General features: G+C 49.6%; 1 protein-coding gene across 2 annotated transcripts in view; it reads right to left on the reverse strand.

Annotated features, from left to right (window-relative positions):
* LOC138786005 (ras-related protein Rab-8A) overlaps nucleotides 1-24,234 on the reverse strand; it is a 93,060-nt gene that overhangs the window by 45,034 nt on the left and 23,792 nt on the right. The window contains exon 4 of one of the 2 annotated variants that reach the window (XM_069962596.1): nucleotides 8,237-8,314. The exons of the other annotated variant lie outside the window; for it this stretch is intronic. Within the exon in view, the coding sequence (XP_069818697.1) occupies nucleotides 8,237-8,314 (78 nt within the window). The remainder of the gene's footprint in view (nucleotides 1-8,236; nucleotides 8,315-24,234) is intronic. 2 annotated transcript variants of the gene reach the window in all.

Below are 24,234 nucleotides of genomic sequence, written 5' to 3' on the forward strand. Positions count from 1 at the left end.
AGAAAAAAAAAAGTTGTTCATACACATAAGCTACCAGCTGTGGCTAGTGCAACAAGGAAAAACACCCATAAAGTACTAAAAGGGGCTGCATTTTTAAACATAACTTCTTATCTGTGGTATAAATTGCTGCTTACTGTTTGGCCCCCAGGGGGTTTTGCTGTGCTTTACCCCTGGCGCAAACAATAATAAGCAGTGATCTATATAGATAGCTGCTTAGTTTCTGCCACCAAAAGAGTTAAAGGGCGATGCATGGCATTAAAAACAAACTCCTTTCTGGCAGACTGGCCTGAGCCAGGCCACTGCGGTACAGCCACTGGCTCTCAGGAGCAGCAGCCTTCTGCTCTTTTATAGAAAACCTTGTTCAGAGCACTTCTGGCATTATGACAGGATTTGTGGCTCCTGTACAGTAAACGGGTGCATTACGCACTTGATGCTCTGTACTCGACCCATGCAGTGTTAAACATGCAAGTTCCTGAGAGTTCCACTACCCATTGAAGTCAACAGGTAGCAAATCCACTGTGTTTCCAGAGTCTGTTGCATGAAATCTGTGGCATATACAGAACCTGTGAAGGTACAGTAACTTAACACATAATGCAGGTGAATGTAGGAGTTAGTGTTAAAAACTAAACTAGTTTGTTAATTGTAAATGTGGCAAGATGGTGACAAAATACAAATTGTCTTGCCAAAAACAAAGCAGTCAAACAACTATATCAATAGAAAAATAAAAAGTTACAACTTTCGGAATGTGGTAATGAAAAACATTGTTGATTCCTCAAGCGGGCCTTCAATATGTGAACCTGACAAAAAAAAGACATGCACCATGCATTATGTAAAAAAAGGAAAGAAAAACGGAAGTATACCATTACTGAAATCTATGGTCTTATGTATTGCAATGTAACTGTAATGGAAGGCATTACAGTTATGTAAATACAACCCAAGGTAAACAGCAAAATTAAAAAAAATTACATGATGGAATTTGTTTTATTTATAAAACAAAAACTATGCCAAAAATGCAGTAGTATATATAAAAAAAATTAACTATACCCATAAAGGAGTATTCTCATCTCAACTAACAGAGCTAAACTTTTAGGGCTTAAGTTAAACATTTTTGCAAAGACATTCATTTAGCAAACTTGTCCCCTTCTCCAGAAATGCTGCTCTTTCCCTCCCATTTTTAAATGCATGTCTAGGTTACAGACCACTACTTCACTCTAAAAAACTGTGGCCTGGCTAGTGTGTATATAGCTATAATGTAGATATCTATATCCATCTGGACACAGAGCCCCAACCAGTTCACTGCCAAATGAATCAAGTGCACAGACTCACCCAGGAGGTAAAGAAAATGTCCACACTAAGGGTACCTTCACACGTACCGGATCCGCAGCGGATTTCATGCTGCAAGTTATCCGGCCGCCCGCCCTCAGCCCCGAGCATACATTACCTGCTCGGCAACGCGGCTGTGTGCGACAGTCCCGGGAAGCCAGGAGCCTCACACACAGCCGCGCTGTGGGCTGGCGGCCGGCCGGGGGGTTAAAGGGGCCAGGGCTGCGGTTAAAGGGGCCTGATCCGCTGCGTGTATGGGACCCATTCAGCTTTACACTACAGGATCCATAGCGGATTTCACTGCAAACATGCAGCGTGAAATCCGCTGCGGATCTGGTACGTCTGAAGCTACCCTTTTAAAGAGAGAGAATGTCCTGCATAAGAAATTCAACATTCGAGATCCTTTATTGGTCCACCCCATAAAAACACCTTGAGATGATGGAGGGCGGTACGGAAAGTCATGGTAAGGAAAAAGCTACATAGGCTAGGCATCTTAACAGCAAGCTGGCATCCTGCTCTGCACTGATTAGGGGCAATAACCCTGAAGCAAATGTCTACAGTTGGGTATTCTTTCCTTCTGGAGAGAAGTTTTAATTGGCATACAACACATTTAAAGTCATTTTCCAACACACTGAATTGGAGTGCAACACGGACTAAGGAAAAGCTACCTTGTAATGGTGGTGTAATAGAGCTACTTTGCAATTCCTTTCTTCCTAGAATTTCTAGTGGAGCATGAATGGCCTGTAACTTTCCGTTAGAGAAGAGCGAATCTCGAGCATGCTCGAGTCCATCCGAACGTTAGGCATTTGATTAGCGGTGGCTGCTGAAGTTGGATAAAGCCCTAAGGCTATGTGGAAAACATGGATATAGTCATTGGCTGTATCCATGTTTTCCAGACAACCTTAGAGCTTTATTCAAGTTCAGCAGCCCCCGCTAATCAAATGGCGAACATCCGGGTTCGGATGGACTCTAACCCGAACCAGGTTCGCTCATCTCTACTTTCCATATATCTTTATGATACTCTCAGAGTAACTGTGGTTAAATTTTTTTTTTTGCAGAAATCAATAGTCCAGTAAATGTTTTTTACATCTGTCTGATCCTGTCTGTGCTATGGAGAGGGGAGGGGGAAGGAGGGAGATTAGTCGGCAGCAGAGAGCAGAGATAAAAGGATTACACAGCAGGGAGCCCCCTGAAAGCCCATATTCAGAGGTCAGAGAGTTCAGTGCTGATGTCAGAGGAGATAGCCAGTGATGTAGCTGTAAATTAACTCTTTGTTGTCCTGTTTTGGCTGTTTTGGTGCCTCATCTCCCTCCACCCCACCCCTTTTCATAGAGAACAATGAAGACAGGGGGGCCGCGGCGGTTCAGAGTGGGGCCGCCGCGGTCCCGGGTGCCGAGAGTAGCCCGGGACCGCGGCTATTAGCGGGCACAGTCCGATCACCGTGCCTGCTAATACAGTAATCAGATGAAGCTGTCAAAGATGACAGCTGCATCCGATTACCGGATGCAGCACTTCCCTGGTGTCTAGTGGGGTGGATCGCTTCTCCGGGTCGTGTCCCGGAGGAGCGATCCACACATCCTGCTCCGGCCGGGGTCTCCGCCAAAATGGTGCTGATCCCGACTCGGCACTCAGATGCTTTCGGCTGCAGCAGCCGAAAGCATCCGAGTGCCGATCTCATTGATATTTGCTGTATAACTATACAGCAAAGACATCAATGAGAGATCAGTATACTTATACTAGAAGTCCCCCAGGGGGGCTTCTAGTATAGGTGTAAAAAAAAAAAAAAGTATTGTTATTAGTAAAAAGCCCCCTCCCCTAATAAAAGTCTGAATCACCCCCCTTTTCCCAAGTTATAAATAAAAGTAAATAAACATGTTTGCAATCGCCGCGTGCGTTATCGCCCTAACTATGAATTAAAGGGGTTATCCAGCGTTTGCTAAAAAAAACTATTCATTCTTAGCTTGCTATGAACTTAACATACCATTGTATCAGACTGATTCATCGCCATCTATACCACTGTTTTGTCCATACAGTCCCCCCTTTCCTCCAGGCTGTAAATCTTGCTTCTTCCTGTCTGGCCATGTCATCACCCATCATCCTCTGCACTTGTTAGTCACGCCCAAGTGCTGGAATTCTTTGCCCACATCGACAGCCCCTCAGGCTAATTATTCCGCCCACATTACTCCCTGTCACTTGTACACACCCCTGCAGCTAGAATGGAGGCGTGTCATGCTAGTTCTCAGATAATAACAGTCACAGCGTGTCCAGGAAGTGGGAGGATATACTGTATATAGGGCTGGGTGAGAGGATATATACAGGGCTGGAAGGAGGAGATATATACAGAATTGGGGGAGAGGATATATACAGGGCTGGAAGGAGGAGATATATACAGGGCTGGGGGAGAGGATATATACAGGGCTGGGGGAGAGGGGATATATATATAGGGCTGGGGGGAGAGGGGATATATATAGGGCTTGGAGAAAGGGGATATATATAGAGCTGGGAGAGGGGATATATACAGGGCTGGGGAAGATATATATATATATATATATATATATATACAGGGCTGGGAGAGAGGGCATATATACATGGCTAGAGAAGATATATATAATTCGATTAATTCGCCCAGAATGTGAGAATCGATTTGACTTTTTTGGGAAATCGAAAATCGATTTTCCAAAAAAAATCATTGGATTTGGGCGCGCGGGCGGGCTGCTCGCATCCTCCAGCTACTGAAACAGCGTGAGGAGCGAGAGCGGCCAGCAGCGTCCTATGTCCCCGCCTCTGACCCGCCCCCATAGCCGGACGTATACGCGCGCTCCCCTCCCGGCCGCACATGGAGGTCCCCGGAGGAGGCTGCAGATACTGAAGCATCGGGTGATCACTGCGGGTGCTGGAGCTGTACAGCAGCGACACTATCACCCGATGCTTCAGTATCTGCAGCCTCCTCCGAGGACCTCCATGTGCGGCCGGGAGGAAGCGCGCGTATATGTTCGGCTATGGGGGCGGGTCCGCTGCGGGGAGTATGTGCGGGCGGGAGGAGAGCGCAAGTGCCGGTGGTGTGCGCCCGCGCAGAGCGGGTACACCAGGTATGTTCCCTCCTGCCCCGGTCTGCTCCATGCCCCTGCCGATCTGCCCCCTGCTCCCCATGTCTGCCCTATTCTCCCCCCGATCTGCCCCATGCTCCCCCCAGTGTGCCCCATGCATGTCCCCCAGTGTACCCCATGCCTTTCCCCCCTAGTCTGCCCCTTGCTCCCCCCAGTGTGCCCCATGCATGCTTCCCCCAGTGTGCCCCATACTTGCCCCCCCCCAGTGTACCCCATGCCCTTCCCCCCCAGTCTGCCCCATGCTCTTAGCTATGTCCCTGACCCTCATCTTTACCTGTACTACTACTACACTCCTCATCTGTACCTGTACTACTACTACACTACTCATCTGTACCTGTACTACTACTACACCCCTCATCTTTACCTGTACTACTACTACACCCCTCATCTTTACCTGTACTACTACTACACCCCTCATCTTTACCTGTAACCCTACTACTACACCCCTCATCTGTACCTGTACTACTACTACACTCCTCATCTGTACCTGTACTACTACTACACCCCTCATCTTTACCTGTACTACTACTACACCCCTCATCTTTACCTGCACTACTACTACTACACCCCTCATCTGTACCACTACTACACCCCTCATCTGTACCACTACTACACCCCTCATCTTTACCTGTACTGCTAATCCCCTCATCTGTACTACTACTAATACACTAGTACATAGGGCACATATTTGGGAAAACTACTTATATGGGGCACACAATGGGCTTGTCTACTACATAGGGGCACGGGAGGAGCACTGTTACACTGGGAAGCAATATGGTTGTTGTCTCAAACGTCTATAAAATAGTTTCTGATGCTGCAGGGAGAAAAATGTCCTGTTTGTTTAGCAAAAAGAGAAAAAATCGAGATTTAAATCGAGAATCGTCCAAAATTTTTTAAAAAATCAAGATTTTATTTTTTGGCCATATCGCCCAGCCCTAGCTGGGGGGGATATATACAGGGCTAGGAAGGAGGGGTATATACAGGGCTGGGAAGGAGGGTATATACAGGGCTGGGAAGGAGGGGTATATACAGAGGGCTGGGAAGGAGGGTATATACAGGGCTGGGAAGGAGGGGTATATACAGGGGGCTGGGAAGGAGGGTATATACAGGGATGGTAAGGAGGGGTATATACAGGGCTGGGAAGGAGGGTATATACAGGGCTGGGAAGGAGGGGTATATACAGAGGGCTGGGAAGGAGGGTATATACAGGGATGGTAAGGAGGGGTATATACAGGGCTGGGAAGGAGGGTATATACAGGGCTGGGAAGGAGGGTATATACAGGGCTGGGAAGGAGGGTATATACAGGGCTGGGAAGGAGGGGTATATACAGAGGGCTGGGAAGGAAGGTATATACAGAGGGCTGGGAAGGAGGGTATATACAGAGGGCTGGGAAGGAGGGTATATACAGAGGGCTGGGAAGGAGGGTATATACAGGGATGGTAAGGAGGGGTATATACAGGGCTGGGAAGGAGGGTATATACAGGGCTGGGAAGGAGGGTATATACAGGGCTGGGAAGGAGGGTATATACAGAGGGCTGGGAAGGAGGGGTATATACAGGGCTGGGAAGGAGGGTATATACAGAGCTGGGAAGGAGGGTATATACAGAGCTGGGAAGGAGGGTATATACAGGGCTGGGAAGGAAGGTATATACAGAGGGCTGGGAAGGAGGGTATATACAGGGCTGGGAAGGAGGGTATATACAGGGCTGGGAAGGAGGGGTATATACAGGGCTGGGAAGGAGGGTATATACAGGGCTGGGAAGGAGGGTATATACAGGGATGGGGGGAGAGGGGACATATATACTGCTGGGGGAGGGGGGCTCTAAAAAGGGTAAGGTTCTAGGGGACTGTGCTGAGGGAGGTGGCATCTGGGGGTGCTGGGGGTCCTATACAGAGTTTATTGCAATGTTTGGGTGGGAGAGGGTCTCCTCATGTACAGTGGGGGGAGGGGGTCGCTATGTGCTGTGGGGAAGGAGCACCTCCACAGTATTGGGGTGTTACTGGATGCCAGCAGGACGGCTGGAGGGCATTAGATGACAGGAGGCAGACATTACACATCCCCTCACCTCTCTCTCCTGCCTCCAGCCGTCCTGTATCTGCACTTCCTGCTCCCTGCACTGTCTCCCCGTCCATACAGATGGCAGCACACAGAGCTCCTGCTGCCCTAAGACACGCCCCCTGCACGGATTATCACTGAGGGGACGCTCTGTGGACACATGAGGTCAGGCGGCAGCCTGCAGGACAGCAGCCTGAGCCGCATCTCCTCTCACCTAAAAAAGCCTGGCACATATCCTCCTGAGCCCAAAGAGAAAGAGGAATTACTGGGCGGAGTGATATTCAAGTGCGCATGGGACGCACAGAAGGAAGTACGCATGCCCAGAGCGTACCATGTGATTGGCTGAACTTCCGTGGCTGACTTCAGCCAATCACTGCAGGGGGGGAGGTGCTGAAGCAAGAAGGAGGCGGTGATGAGGATGTCGGAGTGAATACACATGGATTGGACTACAGAGATGACGCGTTGTCTCGAAATGACGCAATAGTGACGTAGCGGTGGTCGACAGTGATAGGAGAACTATAAAAAGAACGAACTTCCGGCGGTGAGTCAATCATTCAAAAACGGGGCCAGCCAATGCAAATATGTAAATGATGTATATTACAACCTTATATAACTTTTGGTTAGGCAGTGTAAGGTATATAATTTTGTAAAACCGGACTACCCCTTTAATCACATTCCTGATCTCGCATGGTAAACAGCGTAAGCGCAAAAAAATCCCAAAGTGCAAAATTGCGCATTTTTGGTCACATCAAATCCAGAAAAAATGGAATAAAAAGCTATCAAAAAGTCGTATATGCGCAATCAAGGTACCAATAGAAAGTAAACATCATGGCGGAAAAAATGACACCTCACACAGCCCCATAGACCAAAGGATAAAAGCGTTATAGGCATGGGAGGAATGCAGCGATTTTAAGGAACGTATATTTGTTAACAATGGTTTGAATTTTTTACAAGCCATCAGATAATATAAAAGTTATACATGTTACATATCGTTGTAAACATAACGACTTCAGGAACATGCATAACAAGTTAGTTTTACCCCATTGCGAATGGCGTAAAAACAAAAAAACCCTAAATAAAAAAAATGCTTTTTTTTGTTCAATTTCACCACACACTGAATTTTTTTGCTGGTTTCGTAGTATACTTCATGCAAAAATTCAGCCAGTCATTGCAAAGTACAATTAGTGACGCAAAAAATAAGGGCTCATGTGGGTCTCTAGGTGGAAAAATGCAAGTGCTATGGCCTTTTAAACACAAAGAGGAAAAAACTAAAACGCAAAAACGAAAATTGGCTCCGTCCTTAAAGGGGTAGTGCGGTGGTAAAGAATTATTCACAGACTAACACACATTACAAAGTTATACAACTTTGTAACGTATGTTATGTCTGTGAATGGCCCCCTTCCCAGTGTCCCACTACCCCCACCTGTGTACCCGGAAGTGTGGTGCGCTATACTCACCTGTCACGTGCCGACACCCGTCTCCGATCTTCAGCGAGTGACGTCTTCTTCAGGCGGACGGCGAACAGCTCCGACTGTCCCGAATGCCGGCCACCCTCTGCAGCGTCATCCGATGCTCAGCCGCTATTTGCTGAGCATAACTGTGCTCAGCCAATCGCGGCTGAGCAGCTGATGACGCGGCCGCGTCATCAGCCGCGATTGGCTGAGCATAACTGAATATTACTGTAAAATCATAAGTTATTTAGACATGGAATATGCTAATAACATGGAATATGCTTATTGAAATACCTACCTCTTCAATATTTCGTATCCAGTTTTTTATATTGTCAAAAGATTTTTCATTTGTGATATCATATACCAACATAATACCCTGAAATAAAAAAGAAAAAAACAACAACTCTTAAATATTATTAGTGCAGTAAATACCTGAGCATGTCATATGTTTTGGCAGCACAAGGGACACCTACACAATACTGGGTTGGTCAGTGGCAGACAGGCGTGTTCACTGCAGCTCCATTCACTCTGGGAACAGTATAAACAGTATATTCTACAGCGCTGTATGTACTCAATTGGCCCCAGTCCCAATTAGGGCTCACAATTTAAAAATTCCACTGGGAGAACATACAAATTCCTGGCAGATGTTAAAGTGGGCTCATATAAGATCGGTAACTGCCAGAATCAAACTTCAGTTTAATATTTAGATACCACTGGGTGGTTCCACACCCCCAAAATAATGATTTATTATTCTGAATAACATGTAAAACTAATGAAACAAACATTCAGAAACAGCAGAATATGTGATATTATAAGTTACTGTACAGTAATGGAGAGGATGGGAAACACAAGGGCTGACAGAGACTGCAGGGAGCATGAAGGAATGAGCAGGGCAGATGTGGGCACATACATGCAGCGCTCTCTGTCCGGGCAGAAGGGGGTTACATATATGAAGAGATTACCCCCACAGTCCTGTCCCCTGATGCAAGCCCCAGCCTGAAGTGGATCTGCTATGATTTGGAAGGTGAAGGAGACTTCCTGGGTCAGAGTACAGTGCTGTAGACCTCGCTATACAGACCATGTCCCTAACCAACTAGCGCTCCCACCCAGTACAGGGAGCTCTTAAACCAAAGCAATGCTCTTAAACCAAGTCATAATTTTGAAGAACTGTGAGCTCTTAAACCAAAACGCTCTTAAACCAAGTTACTCTTAAACCAAGGTACCACTGTATTGGGGACTCTTACAGATGGACCGAAAGTTTGGTAGATTATTCTAAGACAAACCTACTTTTGCCCTACAGAAAGGCAAAAGTATAGCAAATAGAATAGTCAGGGGTGATATAAAAACAACCACAGTCAGTAGACAGAGATTTTTACGAGCCATAAAAAAATGGCAATTTTCCGTGCTTAAATTGTCAAAATTGCACATCTATAATAAAAGGAGACACCATGCGTCATCCCACTAAAGGACATGAGATATCATTGAGAGGATACCACACATGCTGTTATAGCAATGTGGTATACCTCTTAAAGTGTCCCTGTGGAAAGGTTTACATAGGGCAGACTAGTAGACAAATTAGGATTAGAATAAATGAACATAAAGCATTAATTACAAAATACATTAGAAAAAAACAGATAGCTACAGAAGAAAAATCATTTGGAGAAACTACAGTGGCAAGACATTTTAGAGAAAGGGGACACCAGGTGCACGAGTTGAAATGGCATGTTTTAGAAGAAATAGATAGCAGAGGCACACAAACCAGCGTCAGAAAAAAAACTTCTACAGAGAGAATGTTATTGGATAAGAATACTGGAGAGCGTAGAACCCAAAGGGTTAAACGAGATCTGTACTTTTAGAACCTTTTTATAAATCAGATACATTAGAGTTATTATGCAACCTTTTAATTCCCTTTTTACTAAGGTCGGTGTAGCTAATATGCGTATTATAAATAAGATAAATAACTGTATATTCATGTTTGATTATAATTATAATGTTGTATATGACGTCAGGATTAAGGCCGGGCTCTATGGGAGTAAAAGGGAGAGGAGTGCATCCCGTCAGCACGCATGAGTAAGAGGGATACGCCCTCGAAACGTTGCACAGCAGACGGGACCAACTGAGAATGGAAAATAAAGACAACATATGAAAAACGCCAAACAGTGAGTCTATCTCTTGCTTCATAAATGTTTATTACTGCAAAATATGATATATGCTGGCTCCAATTCATATTGAAATACGTGCTATTTTTTCTACAATTGTTCAGCACCACTAGTTTTACCGTACAAAGACAGTTTCCCCTTGGTACTACAACACCCCTGCTCATAAGCGCATTGTTTGAAGGGGTTTCCGTTAGCGGTAGTGCCATTGTTTCCCCCTCTAATCTATAGTATAATACACACCGTATTAATGTTTAAAGGCCCAATGGCACTGTATATCACCCCAAAACAGTATACAAACAGTGATGTTTGAAGGCAAGAACATCAAAAACCACACCTGAGCAATGCCTGCAACTTGTTTCTCCATACAATGACGTGACTGTGTTTTTTATATCTCAGTATTTAAGGCCACCAAGTATGCTAATAGCAGTGTGTTGGTCGTTACTTCCTACATTTAGTCTCTTTTTTTTTTTTAAACAGCACAAGACTAAAAAGCTGCCTTCACGAGACTGGACTGGATTTTGAATATAGCTTCGTTTTAAAGCATGATAAAAAAAAATAGAAATGAAAATTGCAAGTTCAACATACAGAAACCCTACTGTGCTGAAGACAAAAAACCTTATGAGGCACATGCCAATTACTCTTTCACAGAGAGAAAAATTCCTTCCTGACTCCAGTAGCTAACAGCACAAATCCCTTAATCAGCGTCCTATCACATGAAATCTAGTGCCCATAACTTGTAATATTATATTTTTCAAGAAAAGCATCAAGGCCACTCATTTAACAAATCAACTATGACAGCATTATGTGGCAGAGAGTTCCACAATCTCACCGTTCTTAGTCTGTGCTGGGGGTCAAATCTTCTTTCCTCTAGACCAGGGGTGGGGAACCTTTTCCATGTCGAGGGCCGGTCGGGCCTTAATAAAATCATCCGAGGGCCGCACTCAATGTTATACCGTGCGCGGCAGTTAATAGCGGGGGTTTGCAGCACCCGAACAAGGCAAAGTATTGTTCCCCTAATGCCCCTGCTATTGTAGTTAACCCTCTGTGATGCCCCTTGTACCTGATCTGAATCCTTAGTGATGCCCCTGGTAGCCTAGTTAACCCCCCAGCCATGTCCCTGGTGGCCTAGTTAACCCCTCAGTCATGTCCCTGGTGGCCTAGTTAACCCCCCAGTCATGTCCCTGGTAGCCTAGTTAACCCCTCAGTCATGTCCCTGGTAGCCTAGTTAACCCCTCAGTCATGTCCCTGGTAGCCTAGTTAACTCCTCAGTCATGTCCCTGGTGGCCTAGTTAACTCCTCAGTCATGTCCCTGGTAGCCTAGTTAACTCCTCAGTCATGTCCCTGGTGGCCTAGTTAACCCCCCCAGTCATGTCCCTGGTAGCCTAGTTAACTCCTCAGTCATGTCCCTGGTGGCCTAGTTAACCCCCCCAGTCATGTCCCTGGTAGCCTAGTTAACTCCTCAGTCATGTCCCTGGTAGCCTAGTTAACTCCTCAGTCATGTCCCTCGTGGCCTAGTTAACCCCCCCAGTCATGTCCCTGGTAGCCTAGTTAACTCCTCAGTCATGTCCCTGGTGGCCTAGTTAACCCCCCCAGTCATGTCCCTGGTAGCCTAGTTAACTCCTCAGTCATGTCCCTCGTGGCCTAGTTAACCCCCCCAGTCATGTCCCTGGTAGCCTAGTTAACTCTTCAGTCATGTCCCTGGTGGCCTAGTTAACTCCTCAGTCATGTCCCTGGTGGCCTAGTTAACTCCTCAGTCATGTCCCTGGTAGCCTAGTTAACTCCTCAGTCATGTCCCTGGTGGCCTAGTTAACTCCTCAGTCATGTCCCTGGTGGCCTAGTTAACCCCTCAGTCATGTCCCTGGTGGCCTAGTTAACTCCTCAGTCATGTCCCTGGTAGCCTAGTTAACTCCTCAGTCATGTCCCTGGTGGCCTAGTTAACTCCTCAGTCATGTCCCTGGTGGCCTAGTTAACTCCTCAGTCATGTCCCTGGTGGCCTAGTTAACTCCTCAGTCATGTCCCTGGTGGCCTAGTTAACTCCTCAGTCATGTCCCTGGTGGCCTAGTTAACCCCCCCAGTCATGTCCCTGGTAGCCTAGTTAACCCCCTCAGTCATGTCCCTGGTAGCCTAGTTAACCCCCATCAGGCATGTCCCTGGTGGCCTAGTTAACCCCCCAGTCATGTCCCTGGTGGCCTAGTTAACCCCCCAGTCATGTCCCTTGTGGCCTAGTTAACCCCTCAGTCATGTCCCTGGTAGCCTAGTTACCCCCCCCCCCAGTCATGTCCCTGGTGGCCTAGTTAACCCCCAGTGTCTGCCCCAAATGAAAAAAATAAACATCCCACTCACCTTTCCTCCGCTCCCACGCTGTCCAGGTCCTCTTCTCCCTCCTCTCTTCTGTGCCGGTCTTCTCCTGCAGGCGGCGCGCGATGAAATGACGTCATCGCGCGCGGCCCGCAGGAGTCAGAAGACGTGCGCCGCGCTGGTGAGGCAGGAGCCGGCATACAACACATCTTCCTGTGTCTGTGCCAGCTCCTGCCTCACCAGCGCGGCGCACGTCACAGGAGGGCAGGAGTCAGAAGATGTGCACCGCTCTGAGGGGAAGGAGCCGGCACTCACAGCATCCTCCTGGCAGCTGTCACAGACACAGGAGGATGCCGTGTGTGTCGGCTCCTTCTCCTCCAGAGCGGCGCATGTCACAGGGGAGCCGCGGGCCACATCCGGAGGTGTCAGGGGCCGGATGCAGCCCGCGGGCCGGAGGTTCCCCACCCCTGCTCTAGACGTAGAGGATGCCCCCTTGTCATGGTTACAGACCGAGGAGTAAAAAGATCACTAGAAAGACCTCTGTACTGTCCATTCATATATTTGTACATTGTGATCAGATCACCCCTAAGACATCTTTTTCTAAACTGAATAGCCCCAAGCTTGATAATCTGTCTTGGTACTGTAACCCACTCATTCCTTGGTCGACCTCCAGTTTAGCGGTGTCCTTCTTATATACACAGGGCTCCAGACTAAAAAATTTACCTAGGAGCCATTGGCTCCTAACCTGAAAAATTTAGGCGCCAAATAGAATATTTGGTCGCCAACATTTTAAAACATGTAAAATTAATGTTATGTTAAATGGGACTTACTGTGTGCAGAGGCCACGGCAGCCTCCTCCTCCTTTAGATCCTTTCTTTTCTTAGTTTGAAAACGTTCAACATGGAAACTTGCAACTTGACAACCATATACCCCCCTGCTGCCGGTGTGTTCCCTCAGCCAGCTGCCATCTTACCGGCAATGATCTACTATATATTATATATATATATATATATATATATATATATATATATATATATATATATATATATATATATATATATATATATATATATATAGCCCCCGGCAGCCGATGACATATAGCCCCTGTGGCAATGTATATGGGAAGTGGTACTGTGCAGTGTATACATACACACACACTGAGGGAAGTGGTACTGTGCAGTGTATACATACACACACACACTGAGGGAAGTGGTACTGTGCAGTGTATACATACACACACACACTGAGGGAAGTGGTACTGTGCAGTGTATACATACACACACACACTGAGGGAAGTGGTACTGTGCAGTGTATATACATACAGACACTGAGGGAAGTGGCACTGTGCAGTGTATATACATACAGACACTGAGGGAAGTGGTACTGTGCAGTGTATATACATACAGACACTGAGCGAAGTGGTACTGTGCAGTGTATATACATACAGACACTGAGGGAAGTGGTACTGTGCAGTGTATATACATACAGACACTGAGGGAAGTGGTACTGTGCAGTGTATATACATACAGACACTGAGGGAAGTGGTACTGTGCAGTCTATACATACAGACACTGAGGGAAGTGGTACTGTGAAGTCTATACATACAGACACTGAGGGAAGTGGTACTGTGACTATACATACAGACACTGAGGGAAGGGGTACTGTGCAGTCTATATATACAGACACTGAGGGAAGTGGTACTGTGACTATACATACAGACACTGAGGGAAGTGGTACTGTGCAGTCTATATATACAGACACTGAGGGAAGTGGTACTGTGACTATACATACAGACACTGAGGGAAGTGGTACTGTGCAGTGTATATACATACAGACACTGAGGGAAGTGGTACTGTGCAGTCTATACATACACACTGAGGGAAGTGGTACTGTGCAGTCTATACATACCCCCTTTCCCTCGCACCCCACACGCACTGACTACCGCACCTGGCCGCCATCACAACAGACACACTACCAATCCCCCGCCCAGGCCGCGGTCCCCCCACACACATTACTGGCCGGCCGCCACCCCTGCCGTCCCTCCGGTTGTACTCACACACTATCCACAATCTTGGTGCCGCTGGGGTGAACTTGAAGAACCGCGGCGCCGGGTGAGGAGAGGCGGGAGAGAAGCGCTGGAGGAGTGTGGCGCCTCTGCGGCCGTCCGTCCAATGAATGACGGACGTGCTGGATGACGTCACTGGAGAAGCGTGTCCCCGCACACGTCATCCAGCATGTCCGTCATTCATTGGACGGACGGCCGCAGAGGCGCCACGTGATTCGGCGCAGCGTGCGGAAGGCGGAAGTCCTTAAAGAGACAGCGCGCCACCGGGGCCAGTCGCAAATGGCGCCCAGATTAATAAATCTGGGCGCCATTTACAAGATGTTAGTCGCATTGGCAACCATTTTGGACAGGGAAGGGAGGCAGATAGGTGATTGAAGCATGTTACACAGTTATATAACTTTGTAATGTGCTTCAATTACTGGGAAAAAGTTTTTCATGGCACTTGTCCTTTAAAGTTGCAATTTGCATATATTTTCCCCTAGTCCCAGAATCTTTAATTTAAAGACCAACCTTCCAGGTGGCACACTGTCAAATGCCTTTAAAAAGCCCAGACACACAACGTCCACGGCCTCCCCCGGTCCAGTCTATGACTGACCTCCTCATAGAAGCTGATCAGATTAGTCTGACAGGACCGATCCCTCATAAACCCATGCTGGTTTTGTGTGATGAGATTATTTTCATTAACATATTCCAGTACAGCATATGTTACAAAACGCTCAAATAGTTAACCCATTATAAAAGTTAGACTTTCAGGCCTATAGTTTCCAGGATCACTTTTTGACCCCTTCTTGAATATTGGCACCACATTAGCTATGCGCAAGTCTTCTGGAAGAATTTTTAAATATTAGGAATAATACTTAATAGTACTAAACTCTGGCATGGATGCCTTCTGGGCCTGGGAATTTATGATTTTTAATGTTTTTAAGGCAACCCTCCCATCTTGTTGTGTTAGGCAGGTGAGATTTGTGGAAAAATTTACATCACCCCTAGTCATGTCATCTGTTATAGAATTCTCCTCAGTGAATACAGTAGAGAAGAATGTATTTAGTACATTGGCCTTTTCCTTATACTGGGGTAGTTAGTCCCCCATAATAATGACTTCACTCTGCTTTGCAGTTTCATCTATTTGTCTTATAGGGTACAAACCCACACACCGTATATGCAGCGTATTTACTACTGCGATACGCAGCAAATACGCAGCAAATACGCAACAAATACGCAGCAAATACGCAGCAGATTAGATCTAAATAACTGAACACAGCATCAAATCTTCACCATCACATCTGCTGCTTATTTGCTGCGTATTTGCTGCGTTTTTGCTGCGTATACGGTGTGTGGGTTTATACCCATAAAGTATTTTATTATTTTTCCTTCCTCCCATAATTTTCCCCCGAAGTGACTCCACATTATCGTCAAATATATCCTCCCACAGAATGGGCTTAAAGGGGTAGTGCGGCGCTAAAAAGTTATTCACAGAATAACACACATTACAAAGTTATACAACTTTGTAATGTATGTTATGTCTGTGAATCGGCCCCTTCCCGTGTCCCACCAACCCCGCCCGTGTACCCGGAAGTGTGGCCGCGTCATCAGCTGCTCAGCCGTGATTGGCTGAGCATAACTGTGCTCAGCCAATCGCGGCTGAGCACAGTTGTGACGCGGCGGAGGGGGGGCGGCGGCAGGGATTCGGCCGTTCGGCCAAAGATGACATTTGGCACAAAATGGCGGACGGCCCTTGACACGGATCAGGTAATGTATAATGCACATCACACTTCCGGGTACACGGGCGGGGGTGGTGTTATTCTGTGAATAATTTTTTAGCGCCACACTACCCCTTTAAGACCCCTCTTGTTTTTACGATCATTTTTGAACAGGCTATAACCCTAAAGATTAACCACCCAGTCATAGCTATTCATCCAGCCATGTCTTTCTCATCTCCACTATATCATATTGCTCTTCCACCATTATCAGTTCTAATACCTCAAAAGGGCTAGTGTCAAATTTATACTTAAAGGGACAGTACCAAAGATGCTCTTAAAGGGACGGTACCAAAGTTGCTCTTAAAGGGCCTGCAGTGAATTCACTCTTAAAGAGCTTGAACTGAATTCCCCTTAAAAAGGGCCAGTACCGATTTTACTCTTAAAAGGTCAGTATGGATTTTCCTCTTACAGAGCTGGCACCGAAGTCGCTCTTAAAGCGTAACTGTCATTTCAGGGCCATTTTTCTGAAAACATTAAATATCAATAGTTCAAGCGATTTTAGGAAACTCTGTAATAGGTTTTATGTACTAAAAGAGTTTCCTTCTGTACTGAAAAAGCAATCTCCCAGCCTCCCCCCTCACATCAAATGAAGCAGGATTTCTGTCTCCATTATGTGGCTATGGAGAGGGGAGGGGCTGTTAGGAGTGACTGAGCACGGAGCAGTCCAGCACAGCACAACACCCTGCAATTTTCTCTCAGTAAGTTCATAGATAAGCACTGACCTTTCTGACACCTGAATTCAGCATTTTAGGTGCCCAGAGAGTCTACAAACAGCTGACCTTCATGTCACCTCTTCCTGCTCCCTCAGCCTCTCCCCCCTTCATAGGCTTACAATGGAGAGAGCAGAGCCCGTCTTCACTGGCTTCTCTGTAATGAAGACGTGTTTCAGGGGGGGAGGCTGGGAGATTGCTTCTTGAGTACAGAAGGAGGCTTTTTTGGCTGATGAAACCTATTACAGAGTTTCTTAAAATTGCTTATACTACTGATTTCTGCAATAAAAAAAAACATGACAGTTACGCTTTAAAGGGCCGGTACAGAGTTCTCTTTTAAAGGGCCATTACTGAATTTGCTCTTAACCCTTAGGCAACCCTGGACGTACCCGTACGTCCAGGGCCGCCTACATGTGTTCAGGCGGCCATGCTCTGAACCGCCGCGGTCCCGGGTGCAGCTCGTAGCCACAGCTATTAGCGGGAACAGTCCGATCGCCGTGCCCGCTAATAAAGTAATCGGATGCAGCTGTCAAAGTTGACAGCTGCATCCGATTACTTGAATGCAGCCATCCCTGGTGTCTAGTGGGGTGGATCGATCCACACATCCTGCTGCCACCGGGCTCAGCGCAGCAGCAGCGGGAAGCAATCAAAGTGCTTCTAGTATAAATGTAAAAAGTAAAAAAAAAAAAAAAAAAAAAAAAAGTGTTGTTATTACTAAAAAGCCCCCTCCCCTAATAAAAGTTTGAATCACCCCCCTTTTTCCATGTTATAAATAAAAAATAAACAAACATACATACATACATACATACATACAAACATACATACATACATGTTTGGTATTGTCGCATGGGTAATCGCCCGAACTATTAATTTATCACATTCCTGATCTCGCACGGTAAATGGCGTGAGCGTAAAAAAATCCCAAAGTGCAAAATTGCGCATTTTTGGTCGCATCAAATCCAGAAAAATTGTAATAAAAAGCGATCAAAAAGTACCGATAGAAAGAACACATCACGGCGCAAAATATGACACCCAACACAGCCCCATAGACCAAAGGATAAAAGCGCTATATGCATGGGAATAGAGAGATTTTAAGGAACATATATTTGTTAACAATGGTTTGAAATTTTTACAGGCCATCAGATACAATGAAAGTTATAAATGTTACATTGTTACATATCGTTGTAATCGTAACGACTTGAGGAACATATATAACAAGTCAGTTTTACCCCAGGACGAACGGCGTAAAAAAGAAAAAAAAAACAAATAAAAGAAATGCGTTTTTTTTTTTTTCTGATTTCACAGTGTACTTTATGAAAAAATTCAGCCTGTCATTGCAAAGTACAATTAGTGGTGCACAAAATAAGGGCTCATGTGGGTTTCTAGGTGAAAAAAATGCAAGTGCTATGGCCTTTTAAGCACAAGAGGGAAAAACGAAAATGCAAAAATTGAAATTGGCCCGGTCCTCTAAGGGTTAAGGGGCCAGAACCAAAGTCGCTCTTAAAAGGTTGGTAACAGAGTTAATCTTAAAGGTCAAGCACCATAGATGCTCTTGAAGGGCCAGTACCAAAGAACTCGCCTAAAACACACTTAATGGACCCATGAAGAAAAAAAGGCACATGTTTCTCTTAAAGGGGCACTCTTTTCAAGCACCATGCATCGGGACTTCTCACACTACTTCTCACGGTACAGGAGGTCAGCTGGGTATTGATTTACACCGATACCCTGTCCACGTGGGCACAGGGAGGCTGGTTAAGCTGCCACTTGCTTCTCGTTAAAATATAATATTATTTTGGGCCAGAAGCCAGCCCTGACTGGATATGCGCTAGCTCAAGAACACGGGCGTGTGGGTAAGTTGGAAGAGACAAAAGAACAGCCATAGACAGTCTTAGCAATTGGTAGCTACTGTAGTTTGTAGATTTTGGTGGTAAAGCAACGCATGGGAGGTGTATGCTTTCTGCTTGGTTTCAGGATCTTCTTTGACATATAGTCATGGCCTCCCAGGACAAAGAACACTAGCTCCTGCCTAGCCCCTGGTATCAGGCCTGTATTTAGAGTTCATGCTGCCCTAGGCACTTTGCACGCAGAGGCGCCCCCCCTCACCCCCCCCCCCCCCCCGCCGCGCCGTTACTGTACATGCATGGTATATACCCTGGCACTTGGGTGCCGCTCTGCTTGATGCCCGCTGTTCTCATCAAACAGACGTGATGGAGGAAGGAAGGAGGCCGGGGGACTGGTTCTGTCCAGTGTTGGACTGGGGGACCTGGAGCCACCAATATACAACCAGTGAGACACGACATGCTGACCCGCTCCTTTCCGTAATTCATCTGTATCTGTGACAAATCCCTACATTTATACAGCTCTCAGGGTATGCTGGGAGTTGTAGTCTCTGAGAGGACAACCCTGTAATAAATCACTGTGTGCAGAGTCTCCTGGTGGCTGCAATCTGTGGGTGACAACCATCAGCCCTGAGGGTCCAGCAATACATCTGTCTACACTGTACTACAACTCCCAGCATACTCTGAGGGCTGCAGACTGTCAGTACATGCAGGGAGTTGTAGTGCCTGCAGCTGTTGTAGTTGGGTCCTATACACTGAATGCTTTGTGGCATATAAGAATAAAGAGATCTGTGGGGGCTCAGTGCAGGGAAGTGACCCCAGAACATTACTAATAGGGGATAGAACAAAAACATCTCCCCCAATATCTTATTAGTGATGTTCTGGGGTCACTTCCCTACACTGAGCCCCTACAGATCTATGTATACTTATATGCCACAAAGCATCCAGCTGCAGGCACTACAACTCCCAGCATATCCTGAGGGCTGCAGACTGTTCTGGGAGTTGTAGTGCCTGCAGCTGTTGTAGTTGGGTCCTGGAGGCGTTGCGGGAGATCAGAATACATAGATCTGTGGGGGCTCAGTGCAGGGACGTGACCCCAGAACATCACTAATATGGTAGGGGGAGATGTTGTTGTTCTATCCCCTATTAGTGATGTTCTGGGGTCACTTCCACACACTGAGCCCCCACAGATCTATGTATTCTTATATGCCACAAAGCATCCAGTGTATGATGCACCTAGGACCCGACTACAACAGCTCAAGGCACTACAACTCCCAGCAAGTACTGACAGTCTGCAGCCCTCAGGATATGCTGGGAGTTATAGTGCCTGCAGCTCTTGTAGTTGGGTCCTAGTTTAAAAGTTTGCACTAGTGTACTGTAGTGACCGCAGGGCTGTGTCAGTACACTACCGCAAACAATAAACTGACCCTTATAGACCCCAATGGTACACAGGCTCTGCACACTATAGAAGTGATTACAGTGCAGTTACTAATGACTCACAGGTGACGTCTTCTCGAATTGCTGTCGCTAACTTTTTGCTTTCTTCTCCATCTGGCGCAGCATCATGAAGACTTCTCCGACCACAACTTGTCTGCAGGGGCAGCTGGGGGTGACTGGGGCAGGAGGGCAGCTGGGGGGGGCTGGGAAAGGGAGGCAGCTGGGGGTGACTGGGAAAGGGAGGCAGCTGGGGCGACAGGGGGACTGGGGAAGGGGGGCAGCTGGGGGTGACAGGGGAAGGGAGGCAGCTAGGGGTGACTGAGGAAGGGAGGCAACTGGGGGTGACTGGGGAAGGGAGGCAGCTGGGGGAAAGAGAGAGCAGCTGGGGGAAAGGGAGAGCAGCTGGGGTTCAGGGGGGGCGGTAGGGGGGCAGGGAAGAAGCTGGGATTCAGGGGGAGAGGCTGGGGGTCAGAGGGAGAAGCTGTGGGTCAGGGGAAGGGGCTGGGAGGCTGGGGAGCAGCTGAGAATGCAGGGGAGAGAGGCTGGGGGCAGGGGAGAGGCTGAGAATGCAGGGGGGAGAGGCTGGGGACCAGGGGAGAGGCTGGGGACCAGGGGAGAGGCTGAGGGTTAGGGGGAGAGTCTGGGGGGGCAGGGGAAAGGCTTGGGGGGGGGGGCAGGGGAGAGGCTGGGGGGGGGCAGGGGAGAGGCTGGGGGGCAGGTGAGAGGCTGGGGGGCAGGTGAGAGGCTGGGGGGCAGGTGAGAGGCTGGGGGGCAGGTGAGAGGCTGGGGGGGCAGGTGAGAGGAGGAGAGGCTGGGGGGGCAGGGGAGAGGCTGCAGGGGGGCAGGGGAGAGGCTGGGGGGCAGGTGAGAGGCGGAGAGGCTGGGGGGGCAGGGGAGAGGCTGCAGGGGGGCAGGGGAGAGGCTGGGGGGCAGGTGAGAGGCGGAGAGGCTGGGGGGGCAGGGGAGGGGCTGCAGGGGGGCAGGGGAGAGGCTGGGGGGCAGGTGAGAGGCGGAGAGGCTGGGGGGGCAGGGGAGAGGCTGGGGGGGGGCAGGGGAGAGGCTGCAGGGGGGCAGGGGAGAGGCTGAGGGGCAGGTGAGAGGCTGGGGGGGCAGGTGAGAGGCTGAGGGGCAGGTGAGAGGCTGAGGGGCAGGTGAGAGGCTGGGGGGGCAGGTGAGAGGCTGGGGGGGGCAGGTGAGAGGCTGAGGGGCAGGTGAGAGGCTGGGGGGGCAGGGGAGAGGCTGGGGGGGCAGGGGAGAGGCGGAGAGGCTGGGGGGGCAGGGGAGAGGCTGCAGGGGGGCAGGGGAGAGGCTGCAGGGGGGCAGGTGAGAGGCTGAGGGGCAGGTGAGAGGCTGGGGGGGGCAGGTGAGAGGCTGGGGGGGCAGGTGAGAGGCTGGGGGGGCAGGTGAGAGGCTGATGGTTAGGTGGAGAGGCTGGGGGGCAGGTGAGAGGCTGGGGGGCAGGTGAGAGGCTGGGGGGCAGGTGAGAGGCTGGGGGGGCAGGTGAGAGGCTGGGGGGCAGGTGAGAGGCTGGGGGGCAGGTGAGAGGCTGAGGGGCAGGTGAGAGGCTGGGGGGGCAGGTGAGAGGCGGAGAGGCTGAGGGGCAGGTGATAGGCTGGGGGGGCAGGTGAGAGGCTGAGGGGCAGGTGAGAGGCGGAGAGGCTGGGGGGGCAGGGGAGAGGCTGGGGGGCAGGGGAGAGGCTGCAGGGGGGCAGGGGAGAGGCTGGGGGGCAGGTGAGAGGCGGAGAGGCTGGGGGGGCAGGGGAGAGGCTGGGGGGCAGGTGAGAGGCGGAGAGGCTGGGGGGGCAGGGGAGAGGCTGGGGGGCAGGGGAGAGGCTGGGGGGGCAGGTGAGAGGCTGAGGGGCAGGTGAGAGGCTGGGGGGGCAGGTGAGAGGCTGAGGGGCAGGTGAGAGGCTGGGGGGGCAGGTGAGAGGCTGGGGGGGCAGGTGAGAGGCTGGGGGGCAGGTGAGAGGCTGGGGGGGCAGGTGAGAGGCTGAGGGGCAGGTGAGAGGCTGATGGTTAGGTGGAGAGGCTGGGGGGCAGGTGAGAGGCTGGGGGGCAGGTGAGAGGCTGGGGGGGCAGGTGAGAGGCTGGGGGGGCAGGTGAGAGGCTGGGGGGCAGGTGAGAGGCTGAGGGGCAGGTGAGAGGCTGGGGGGGCAGGGGAGAGGCGGAGAGGCTGGGGGGGCAGGGGAGAGGCGGAGAGGCTGGGGGGGCAGGGGAGAGGCTGGGGGGGCAGGTGAGAGGCGGAGAGGCTGGGGGGGCAGGGGAGAGGCTGCAGGGGGGCAGGGGAGAGGCTGGGGGGCAGGTGAGAGGCGGAGAGGCTGGGGGGCAGGGGAGAGGCTGGGGGGGCAGGTGAGAGGCTGAGGGGCAGGTGAGAGGCTGGAGGGGCAGGTGAGAGGCTGGGGGGGCAGGTGAGAGGCTGGGGGGGCAGGTGAGAGGCGGAGAGGCGGGGGGGGCAGGGGAGAGGCTGCAGGGGGGCCGGGGGGAGACGGGGCGGCCGGGAGCAGGCTGGTGGGCAGGCTGGTTCCCTCCCCCCATGCAGCGCCGAGGTCCGAGGTCCGGGGTGCAGGGCTGGTGTTGAGCTTCCGGCACACACAGTGTGACAGAGGCCGGAAGCTCCCAGCTGCAGCCCCGCGTTCCTGGATCTTCTCTCCTGCTCGGCGATGACGTCACATCACGTGAGCGCCGCCGAGCAGGAGAGAAGATCCGGGACCGCGGGGCTGCAGCTGGGAGCTTCCGGCCTCTGTCACACTGTGTGTGCCGGAAGCTCAACACCAGCCCTGCACCCCGGACCCCGGACCTCGGCGCTGCATGGGGGGAGGGAACCAGCCTGCCTGCCCATCCTTCTCCCGGCCGCTCCGTCACACCCCCCCCCCCCCCCCCCCCGGCGCGGACTATGCACCCGTGGGCCGGTGCCTACGGACTTTTTTTTTTTTTTTTTTTTTAATAATAAAAAAAAGTGTTCCCTGCGGGTGCCGCCCCCCCCAGGGCGCCGCCCTAGGCACCGGACCACGGGTGCCTAGTGACAAATACGGCCCTGCCTGGTATAAATATACACCTGGCAAACACGCCCCCCTCCCAAGTGTGGGCTGGTCTTAGGCCCCGTTCCCACTGAGCAAAACTAGCGGAATTCTGCGGCGGAATTGGCCGCCGCGGAATGCCGTTAGAGCGGGAGGCTATGGGAGGCGCGCCCCCCTGCCCTGTCCGCGCTGAAGAATAAACATGTTCATTCTTCAGCGCGGACAGAGCAGGAGCGCGCGCCTCCCATAGACTCCCATTATGAGCGGGAGGCTAACGGCATTCCGCTGCGGAATTCCGCTAGTTTTGTTCAGTGGGAACGGGGCCTTAATAGCTTAAAGCCCAAAACCCTATAACCCCCAAAGTGGGTCACATCTTCAGAACACTGGGTCATAGGAAGATTGTTATGGTACCACTGAGACCGGCTGGGCCCCTAGAACTTTTGCAGACCAAACATGACTCCTCTACTCAGCTTGATCTGCCAGTTCCACATATCACCCTATAATGTGCAGCTATACACACACTGCTGCTATAATGTGCCCGCATGCATACTTAGCTTAACACACACTGCTGTATAGAAAAGTTTCTGTCACTGTCCTCCTGCACAGCTCTGTGATTCTCACTTCCTGTTTGGTCCATGCTGAACACATACCCCTTCCCCATTGTGGTCATGTGACCACACAGACCTCTGACAGCAGCCCTGCTACTCTATTCTAGCCTGTTGTGCTACACTTCTGCATTATGGGGATCTGCAGCTCCATCCTGTATCTACAAACTGCTGTTTTTTTCATTCTTATGCACTTACTATACATTTTACACCACATACCGATTGCTATACTGTACAATAATTTGACATATCGAGCTTTCTAAATGTGTGTTTTATTTGCTTTACCTGTTATTCCGAATTAAAAAAAAATCATTATTTTTGGGGTGTGGAACCATTTGTCTGCATTTCAGGGATTCTTTATGGAAAAATTTACTTTGCTCTAAGGCTATGTTCACATTACGTGAACA

Source organism: Dendropsophus ebraccatus, chromosome 3 (genome assembly GCF_027789765.1).
Source record: "Dendropsophus ebraccatus isolate aDenEbr1 chromosome 3, aDenEbr1.pat, whole genome shotgun sequence".
NCBI classification, from domain to species: domain Eukaryota; kingdom Metazoa; phylum Chordata; class Amphibia; order Anura; family Hylidae; genus Dendropsophus; species Dendropsophus ebraccatus.